The sequence below is a fragment of the Arachis stenosperma genome, chromosome 5 (assembly GCF_014773155.1).
Source record: "Arachis stenosperma cultivar V10309 chromosome 5, arast.V10309.gnm1.PFL2, whole genome shotgun sequence".
NCBI lineage: Eukaryota > Viridiplantae > Streptophyta > Magnoliopsida > Fabales > Fabaceae > Arachis > Arachis stenosperma.
In genome coordinates this window covers 115,852,951-115,864,246 of record NC_080381.1, presented here as the reverse complement: position 1 = coordinate 115,864,246, position 11,296 = coordinate 115,852,951, and the positions used below count along the sequence as shown (strand labels likewise).

The 11,296-nt window shown below is 29.4% G+C and overlaps 2 protein-coding genes across 2 annotated transcripts; both read left to right on the top strand.

Moving 5' to 3' along the window:
- Positions 1-2,278: 2,278 nt before the first annotated feature.
- LOC130979219 (miraculin-like) lies at positions 2,279-2,899 on the top strand. Its single transcript, XM_057902601.1, has one exon. The coding sequence runs from the start codon at positions 2,279-2,281 to the stop codon at positions 2,897-2,899; it is 621 nt and encodes a 206-aa protein (XP_057758584.1).
- Positions 2,900-5,078: 2,179 nt separating this feature from the next.
- Positions 5,079-5,678, top strand: LOC130979233 (miraculin-like). The gene has a single exon (XM_057902617.1). It carries the CDS (start codon positions 5,079-5,081, stop codon positions 5,676-5,678), a length of 600 nt encoding a protein of 199 aa, XP_057758600.1.
- The last annotated feature ends 5,618 nt before the right edge of the window (positions 5,679-11,296 follow it).

Genomic DNA, 11,296 nt, shown 5'->3' with positions numbered 1-11,296 from the left:
AATTATATACCTTGCCATTTCTATTTAGTATATATCCCTATTTTTAGGGTATATATCTATAAATATTTTTAATTTAAATAATAAAAACATAAATCAATCTAACTTCTCTCCAACTTCATAGTTAACTACTAGGACTTTGCTTCTTTTTACCCAACCTCCCATAACAAACCTGATTTGTTGTTCCTTTTTTATCGTAACTTTCACACTGTAAAGCACCTTCGCAATCAAACATGATTTATTATTAGTTGCATTAGTGAATTTCAAAAACTGAAACCTCCCAGCCGAAGCCTCTCTCATTTTCATCGGTGAAGGTAGCTGAAACACCCTTTAATCTTTATTAATGAAAGGTATAATCACTTTTTATATCTGTGCTTAATTAATGTTATGAAATATCATATTCATCATTTTTAATTATATTTAAAAATAAATAGAAAATTTCTATTTTTATTTAATTGGAACAAATTTGATTTTATTTGATTTTATTAATAGAATTGTTACGAATAAAGTATTTTGTACTTAATTAGTTTGAGTAAAAAAACAAATAAAAAATCTAGAGTTTACGAGAGAAAATATAGCTGGTATAGTCATAATAATTGTATTTTTATTTTTCAATTATAACACATCTAATAATACGATATTATATACAAAATATTTTTAAAACACATCTAAAATCATAAAAATCTAGTTTTTAAATATACACGTTTTTAAAATCGTAAATTTCTAGTTTTTAAATAAAAACGCACATAAACTATTTTGTACTTAATTAGTTTGAGTAAAGAAGTAAATAAAAAACCTAGAGTTTACGAGAGAAGATGTAACTGGTATAATCATAATAATTGTGTTTTTATTTTTCAATTATAACACATCTAATAGTATGATATTATATACAAAATATTTTTAAAACACATCCATAATCGTTATAATATATTTTTAAAACACATCCATAATTATTATAATATATTTTCAAAGTTGAATTTTAAATTTTGATTCATTTGAATTTTAGTTGTGTACTTAAATTATAATATATTTTTATATTAAATGTATTAATTTTGAAACGAAAATTTAAGATTTAAATTTTAAATTTTAGTTTGATTTAATTTGAATTTTAAATATGGATTTAATTTTTAAAGACACTAAATCTATTTACATTTTTTAGATGTGTTTGTTTTATTTTTTTGAATTATTGTAAGAAAAGGCTGAATATTGTACCAATTCTAAAGGATACCTAGTTGAGTTGTAAAAGGAAAATGCTAATCCTAATTTTAAAAGTGTCTTTTCTTCTCTTTATAACACTAATATTGTATCGTTTTAACTCTCAATCATCTTAGAAGACTAGAACTTGTAAATCACAATCTCCCATAGCGTCACAATCATATACCTTGTCATTTCTATTTAGTGCTCATCGTGTCGTTACCCCCTTGTCACCTTATTGTCTCTAATCACAGTATTTTTTTTTTTCTACCGCTACATGATTGTGTTTTTGTATATTATAATATTTTATAATTTTTTTATTTTTTATTAGAATTTTCATATAAATAATCAATACAAAAAGATAAAAAATAAAGTCCCGCAAAAAATGAGATTGGAAAATAAAGATGGAGAACTAACAATATTCTCTCGCGACAAAAATTAGAGCAAAAACGAAAAGGAAATTTAAGGACGGAGAAGGAGAACGAAAAAATATCCCCCCTCTTCCTACCCCATTGCCCTACTTGTGGGCCGTATTTTTTTTTTAATTGTTGCAAACACAATGGGCTGCCTCTACTAAACAAAAAGAGCACACATACACAGTTACGCACTTACAAGTTGCATTAAACAAACATAATAATGAATCAAATTAGGCGGAGAATTGCCTAAAAAAGGGAAAACAAACCTGTCAATGATATTCAAATACTAACATCATATTATTTTCTTATTTATTTATGAGCAATGCTAGAGGGCCAGCAATTTTTGTGATTGTTAGCCATCAACTAGCCATCAATGATGATTTGATGGTATGAGATTGGTGTGAGATTTCATCCAATGGCTCACCTTTCTCTGCTAGTTACATGCTGGCCAAAATTCAACAAAACTGCTGGTCCCCTAGACTTTTCCTTTATTTATTTGGCAGCTGTGTATGTAAGACTTGAAATCCATGTCTATCGTTGGACACATTAATTGATATATATAGTCCACAGATTCCACCCATCTTCACACCCTATAAATATCGTACACTCTTCTATGCTATTATCATCACAAGTAAAAAACTTCATATTATACAACAAATCAAAGAACAATAATGAAGATCACATTATTTCTAGCATTGTTCGTTGTCCTAGCCATTGCCTTGAGCACAAAGCCACTTCTCGGAGCAGCGGCTTCTGCCCCGGAGACCGTGCTTGACACTTCCGGCAAAAAAGTCCGAACCAGTGTCAATTATTATATTGTCCCCGGTTCATACCCTTATGCCGGAGGTATTGCAGTTGCCAGTGTTAATCAAACTTGTCCATTTAACGTTATAGCCGGAGATTCTTCTAATGGTCCCCTGCCATTATATCTCTTACCCGTTAATGAGAAGAAAGGCGTTATTCGTATCCACACTGATCTCAACATTTTCTTCTCGGACGGCGGCGTAGGATGTCCCGATTCGACAGTGTGGATGCTTAAGGACTATGATTCTTCGGCCGCACAAAAGTTTGTGACCCTTGGTGGCGCATTGGGCAACCCTGGAAAGGAGACACTGGCGGATTGGTTCAAGATTGAGAAGTACGAGGATGCATATAAATTGTACTATTGTCCAAATGTGTACTATGATGGAAGTTATCCATGCAGCGATATAGGGATATCTGAGGATGAATATGGTAATAAGCGTCTAGCTCTCAGTGATGTTCCATACAAAGTTCGGTTCCAACTTGCATGAAGATAGAAGAACCTACCTTCATAAATCTTATTTGGTGTTGTATGTTTTTGAACAAGTGTGATGTAATTAACAATTCATGCATTATGCATTTGCTTACCTTTTATTATGATTAAAGGTTCTCAAGTTGAGTTCCTTCTTGTCATGGAATGTCATAAATAAATAAACAAGTTGTTTTCTTTACTTGTTTGAGTCTGAAAGAGTTTGTAACTTTGTACTTGTACCAATAAGAACTCAGGAAGCAATTATGCTACTAGAAATCTGATTCTTGGTTAAGGATGTTGAAGAAAATAAACAAGCTTAATAATGATTAAATCACTTCTTCACCTATTTATAGTTACATCCATATATATTAAATAACTGCCTAACTGAACTAACCACCTTTAAGCATGCAGAGCTGAAGATTAGTGAAGGATAGTTCTTGTTCTTGAAAGAATTCTTGATTAGTTAGTGCAGTTGTGAATCTGTTAGCTAGGATTAGTTAGTCAAGATTCCTTATATAAGTGTGCATCTGCTAGAAGGTAAAGCTAGCTATGAACACAATACAATTCCTTGAGTTCCAAGTTTCCTGTTTTTCTCTGCACACTTTCTCTTCTCTGCTCAATCCATAATCCTCCCATTTATGTTCTTATCTCAAGATCACTTCAATTACGTGATTGTGGTCGGATTGAAAATGAAAAGGTATCTGCGAAAGATGTTTGATACTCGTCATTTCTTCCCCCCTGCCTTAGGTACTTATGTGCCTTATATAGACATTGCTCTTCTCTGGCAATTATTATCAAATAGTAATATAAGGTTTCAAATCAATTGTCATATGACATCAAAATATTAATTTTTTTTTCAATATGTGTATCTATACCTAAAATAATAATTTAAAACAAAAGGGGTAAATTTTAAGCAATTTGAGGCATTATGATTATTCTTAAAAATTTTATATTATTTTTAACAATCATATTATATATCTAAAAGATCAACTATTATCTCAGCTATTCATTAAAATATAAAATATATATTAAAAATAAATTAAATAACACATATATTTATATATAAATATACAATAATTAATTTTTAACATACACATAATATTTTTATATTTCTAATATTAAGAGTTTAAAATAGTAGTTATCAAAAAAATAATCTAGAAATTTTGGAATATGTTCTGGCCCAGTCCAATAAGGATTGGAGGTCCATTCGGTAGACTATCGATTAAACGAGTTTTCGATCCGTATGAACCAAAGTAACTCACGTGCCACATTATCTACTGGGAAAGATTTTGACGGTTAGCGGAAACTTCTAAACTAATAGACCCAAGTAAAAAAGTCTACCCAAGTACAAGATATAAAAGGGGATGGACCTCCTCTCCTTCCAACTTACGTCATTTTTTATCTTAATTAGCCATCTCATCGTATAGACATTTACTTTAGTATATGAGTATCTTTACAGATGGTCCTATCCGCCGACCTACCGACAATCGTGATTACACTTTTTTCGCTCAATTCGCACCCAAGTCCAAATGCCTTACATCCTCCAGTTGCTCTTGACTAGCCGTCCGACCGACATCTCATCCCAATGAGCAACCGAACAGAATACAAACACATGGTTTACATACAACCGCCATATTGGCCCCCCAATGACATGAAAGTCATCCTTCTGGTAGTATAATAGATTTTCTCCGACCTAAATTTACTTAATTTTAAAGACAAATAAGAATTAAAAAAAAAAAAACAATGTGCAACCTAAAGAAAAAATGATAAAAAAAAAGTTCGTTAACATCGCATCTAGCTAAAAATATTTGAAAACTGAAAAGAACAAACTGTTCGTTCTATGGGCTTCTCTTCTTTTTCACATACATCACACATAATATATCAAGTTAGGCGCGCGATGTGACTAAAGATAGAGCAAAAGAATTAAAGGTTACGTTCAATCGAAATGAAGCTTTACAAATGTACATAACGTGTTATTGATAAAAATTGAGTGTGTTTAATTAGTAATTATTAATTAATTAATGGCCAATTGTTTGAGTAGAAATCCATGACTATACTATCATTACACACACACGCACACACATTATTAGTCCATAGAACTAGACCCATCTTAACCCTATAAATTCACGTTCTCTTCTCCTATCTAATTCACAACACTCATACAAAAAATCAAACTTCATACTTCACATAACAAAACAATGAAGATAGCATTGCTTGCATTGTTCTTTCTCCTTGCCTTGAGCAACAAGCCACTGCTTGGTGCGGCTGGACCCGCACCCGAGCAAGTAGTTGACACATCTGGCAAGATCGTTCGAGCCGGTTATAATTACTATATTGTCCCTGCTTCCGCTAACGAGGGTGGCCTCTCCCTTGCCAGCACAAGTGAGAATGATTGCCCTCTTGACGTTATAGCCGTCAACGGATATCAAGGCTTGCCCTTGGTATTCCAACCAGTTAACGTCAAGAAAGGCGTTGTTCGTGTTGACACAGATCTCAACATCTATTTCTCATATTATACAGATTGCGGCTCCACCGTGTGGAAACTCAAGGACTATAACTATGCACTTGGACAACAATTTGTTACCATTAATGGTGTTTTAGGAAACCCTGGAGCTAACACCATTGGCAATTGGTTCAAGATTGAGAAGTACGAGGATGCTTATAAGCTAGTGTATTGTCCAAGTGTGTGCAATGGTTGTTACTACCAGTGTAGTGACTTAGGGATTTATGAAGATGAGTGGGGCAAGCGTCTAGCTTTCAGCAATGTGCCACTCAAGGTTCAGTTTCAGCGTGCATGAAGTTAGTTCCACCAATCTGTTATACTGTATTTCTAAATCTTAAGGAAAAATAAATATAAATGTGTAATAAATAATAATAATAATGCACTACTTGTGCTTTCTGTCCTTATAATAATGCATGGCTTCTCTTTCTCAAGTTGAGTTTCCTTGTAATCATATAAATTTAAGTGTTATTTTCCAAGTTTTCTATACCTTTTGAAACTTTTAGTTACTTTATATGTTCATCATCAGCATGGTCGTTATTGTTTCCAAACTAATTTATATATACTTAGCTTCTTCCCTCCACAAATAATTGCCTTTTAAAAATTTACCACACATTAAAAAATTTAAATATTATACAATAATTATATAGATAAAAAAGAAATATTTTATTTGGATAATACATTAATATTTATTAGTAAAATGTCAAGTAATTGTTGCACGTTAAAAGAGATTCTTAAAGTAGGGTTAAAGTTGAAATTAAGAACTACTTTCCGCTGCAAAATAATTGTTTAATTTATATTTAAAAATTAATTTGGTTCAAAATAGGAATAGCAGGGTCAATATATAGTTGTCCATTTGAAAAAAATAAATAAACAATATCACTTTAACTTATTTTCTCCCACCAGTAGTAACGGTATGAAATGATGCAAGAGGGAGACAAGGAGAGTAAGTAAGAGATCCAGAGCAAGTATAAAATACAGTACACTAATTAATAAATTAAATTTTGTATACTCAATTAAATAGATCTATCTAAAGTTGAGACGTTTAATTATTTCCTAAAATCTATATGCATGACAAAGACTGAAGAATTATTTTAATTTAGACCGTATAGAGTAGTTAATAATATATTAAAACTCTAAAATAACAAATCACTATAAGAAATAGTATAATTATCGACGTTAAAAATCAACGGCGATCAAGTTTTTTATCGATATTTTTCAACGGCTTATCGTCGATAAAATAAAAAAAATTATTAGAAATAAAATATTAAAATCGACGACGATGTCGTCTATCATTTTGATAATTTTCTAACATTTTGATACTATCATCACATTACCGACGACGAAAGAGTGGTTGAAAAAAATTTTTTCTTTAAAATTGATGGACTAGTTGTCTATTTTAATAATTAAAATATCGACGGCTTTCGCCGTCGATAAATTTAGACGATAGATATCTCTTTTCTAAATTGAATAAACGGTATAAATTTATTATATAAACTAGACGGCTGCAGCGTTGATTTTTATTTTAACTAAAATCCACGAAAAAGCTGTCGATTTTTATCAACAAAAAATTACTCCCGTGTTTGGCTTTTCGCATCTCTCGTTTCACTCATTTCTCCAAAATTTAACCCCAAACCTTCATAGAATTCAGAGTTCAAAGTGAGGCTTCTTCTTCTCCTCCAATGCCTGAGAGTAAAGATCAGAGACAAAATCACGGTCACATAGAGAGGCAGAGAGCAGAGCTTCTTCTTTTTCGATGCCTGAGAAAATCCACCGTCCTCTGCCTACGCCGAGCCCGCCTCCGCGCTATCCCAGGGAAAATCCACTGCTTAGCCCTTCTTCTTCAACGTAACACCTCTCAATTTCCTTCATTCTTTTTTTTTTTATTTTTATTCAATCACTTGCTCTACTTGTTTCTATCTCATGCAACTTTCTCCAATTAGTATCAATTTATATATTTCAAGTCGAGTACTTTCTGTTTTTATTCAAATTTTTAATTTCTGAGACTTGAAAGATTTGAATTGATTCTCAAATTTTAGAGTTCAGACATTGAATAATTATTAATTCCTATTGTCTTGTAGTTATTTTTCTGATGTCATTACTGGATTGCCCAATTTCATATTTTTAAGATGCAATTTTTTTATCATAATTAAAATTAAAAGCCAAGTAGTGTTTATATATAGAAATAGATAATAAATGAAGCAAAGTAAAAAAAGTCAAGTTGTTGCACAAGGAAAGAAAGCCAAATAAGTAAAATAATTATGTCACAAACACAACAATGTAGACTAATATTTTTTAAATTGTAATTTGCATATGCATAATAATTATATAATCAGGTAATAGTTTCTTTCTTATTTAAATGCCAAACAAAGAAAAGTTTGATTTTGTCTTAAAAATTAGAAATGTGTATAACATATATTTACTTGAGGACTTGATAAAGTTGTCAGATAAAGCTATAGAGAAAAATCTTTTTTGTTTGTTGAATTTATCAGACACATCAGGTATATATTTAGCTAAAGACACAGAGATGGAGTGCATTATTGAGACTTTAGAACAATTCATAAAGACAAGGGATTATTCTAAATTATTTGTAAAAGCATATCTTGTGAGCAATTTGCATTTTATAAGACTTTTTTTATTTCTATAAACATTATTTTGATAGTAGCATAATTAGTATATACTTATTAATTTGTTATAATATGAAATTAATGAATGTAGATTTTAATTTGTGGTTCTATATGATCCTTCTCTTTTGAAGGAGTTATGAACTTTTCTTTTTTTTCAATTTTCTCCTTCTTTTGCAATCACCATCATCTTCAAGTAGCTAGTAAGAAAAAAATCTATCTCAGTTTACTCCTTCTTTCTCAGTAGCTATTAGGTACACTTATTTATATGTTAAGATGATTGGATTATTTGGTTACTAGTAAAACAAGGAATGGATCCAAATATTAATTGTATAAGCAAATATATTAAAGATCTTGTAAGAGAAGAAATAAGATATGGAAAAAACTAATAATATATGGCTATTAAAATTGACGGCAATGTTATCGCTTTTTAAATTTAACGTAGACAAAAATCGATGATAATATTATCAATTTTTAATATAAAATAGACAAACAAAAATAGAAATTATGTTGGTAATTTTATAATTAAATCGACAGTTAATTTGTCAATTTTAATAAATCAAATATCGACACAAGGGTCGTTGATTTTAGATAAGATTATCGACACGGTAGCCATCGATTTTATTAAAAGTTTATCGACAACTCGAAAAACTGTCGATTTTATTAGTTTTTTAAAAATCGATATGTTTTAAAGCGACGGCTAATATTAATTTTTAATATTATCGATGGCTTTATTGTTGATTTGGCCGTGAATTTTAACAATATTTTTTGCAGTAAATAATATTATTGGACAAATTTCAATAATTCCAAGGTGAGGGTTCGAATTTTGCACAAATAGCCATAAGAGCTTAGATTTAGAGAGTAGATGATATCATTTCCGAAGAAGAGAGGAGGCTGAGGCTGCAAGCTAAGTACTATTGAGAAATTTTACGTAATGTTTGTATTGGGAGAATTTGAAAGGAAAGAAAATAAAAAGAAAGAAAATAGATGAAAAAATAATTTTTTGTGGTTTAAATGAAAAAAAAAATAAAGTAAAAAAAAAATAGTAGGATCTATTAAAATATTTTTATTTAAAAAATGAGATAAAAATGAAAAAAAAATATAACAAATTAAATATTAATAAATTACACATCGTATATTTATTTCTTATCATTAATAAATTATAATTTATGTATAATATAGATAAGAGTATTAATATGATTTTATATCATTATAATTTTTTTTTATTATTCTTTCCATTCAAAAAAAAAATTATTTTCTTTTTATTTAAACAACATACAAATAACTTCACATTTTTTTATTTTTTTTTTTCTCTTTTTTCTTTTATTTTTTTTTTTTTATATTCAAACAAAGTCTTAGAATTCAACCCCTTTTTTTCCATAATGTAAACCAGTTTTTATTCTCTTCCAAATATTTAAGATCTGCATTATTATAAATTAAATAAGTTTTTCATTTCGAAATAGCTAGCACAATCACTACAAATTAAATATCTATTTTCATAGTTATTCAATATATCATTTTATTATTTCACTCAAACAAATTTCAAAAAACAATTATTCATAGACGTTGTATGTTTTATATAACGTACACAGTTTTTATTGGTATGGTAGTATCTCACATAGAGTAAAAATTTAACTACAATCAATTTTATATGAAGTTGTTTGAGAACAATTAAATAATTTGATTAATTTAACTAATTTTTATATCTAACAATTCTTAATTATTAATCTATACATAATATATACAATAAAACTCTAATCCAAACAAAATATTTAACCAAGTTTAACCAAGTTTTTATAACAACTTTTTAAATTACGCATCTCCTTCTCCTTCTCTTTCTTCCCTTCTTCTCCTCATCCTCCTTCTTCTTCTTTTAAATTCGCGCACGTAAGTTCTCCTTCTCCCCCCAATATTTCGTCTGCTTCTTTTTCTTTTCTTTTTCGTTATCGTCATCACCAATAATACCAATATTTTGCTAACATCTTTATTATTTCTGATTTTCTCTGATACTAACATTAAATAATTTTAGTTCATTTATGTGTTAATTGAGGTTTACTTAATGATGCTGATAAATATTGACCAAAATTTTTATTCTTTAAGTAATTTCGGTTCATTTCTTAGTTTAATTGAAGTTCATTTGAATTCAAAAATGAATTCGATATATTTTTGTTAATGATTGAGTCTTTTTAACTTGAACTAATTTCTATTTATTTGTGTGTTAATTGAAGTTCACTTGATGTTACTGAGAAGTATTCATAATTTTTTTTAGCAAAGAAGAATGAAATTATTCATTATCACTTTATTCAATTGCATTAGATTCTACTCCATTCTATTTAATTAGTTCAGTTTTGAACAAGTAGTCAAAAAGATTCAATCATCAACACATCGAATTCATTTGTGGATGCAAATGAACCTCAAATAAACTAAGAAATAAACCGAAATTATTTAAAGAACAAAAAACTTGGTCAATACTTAATAGCAGTATCAAGTGAACCTCAATTAATTCACAAATAAATCGAAATTAGTTCAGTAACAAAAACACATCGAATTCATTTTTGGATCCAAATGAACCTCAATTAAACTAAGAAATGAACCGAAATTACTTAAGGAATAAAAAATTTGGTCAATATTTATCAGCAGCATCAGGTGAACCTCAATTAACACACAAATAAACCGAAATTAATTCAGTTTTGAATAAGCAATTAAAAAGATTCAATTATCAACAAAAATACATCGAATTCATTTTTAGATCCAAATGAACCTCAATTAAAAGAAAAAAAAGAAAAAACGCATTAATAACAGCGATAAAAGAACGACGATTGAGAGAAAACACGCGAAGAAGAAGAAGGAGAAATGCGAATAAGAAGAAGGAAGAACACAAAGAAGAAGGAGGAGGAGGAATACGAAGGCGAAAAAGGAAGAATGCAAAGAAGAATAAAAAAAAACTTGAAGAAAAAGAAGAAATACGAAGAGTTTACGTTAGTAAAGTGCATGTTTATATGCTGGTGCAATAAAATGGTTTTTGTTAAGTTTGAGCCATGATTAGATTTGGTTGCCAAAAAAACTTGGATGTGTAGCTGGACTTTTATATATATATATAAAAGTTATCCGCCGTTTAGGTTTGAGGGAGTGTTTAATTAATGGCTAATTGCATGAGTTGAAAAATTGAAATCAATGACCATCATTACCCACCAGTCCACAGAGAAGTGACAGAACTGGAGCCATTATTATCACCCTATATATATTAGTTAATTAATTGTTACTAGAATTAATATTAACACAAAACAAAACA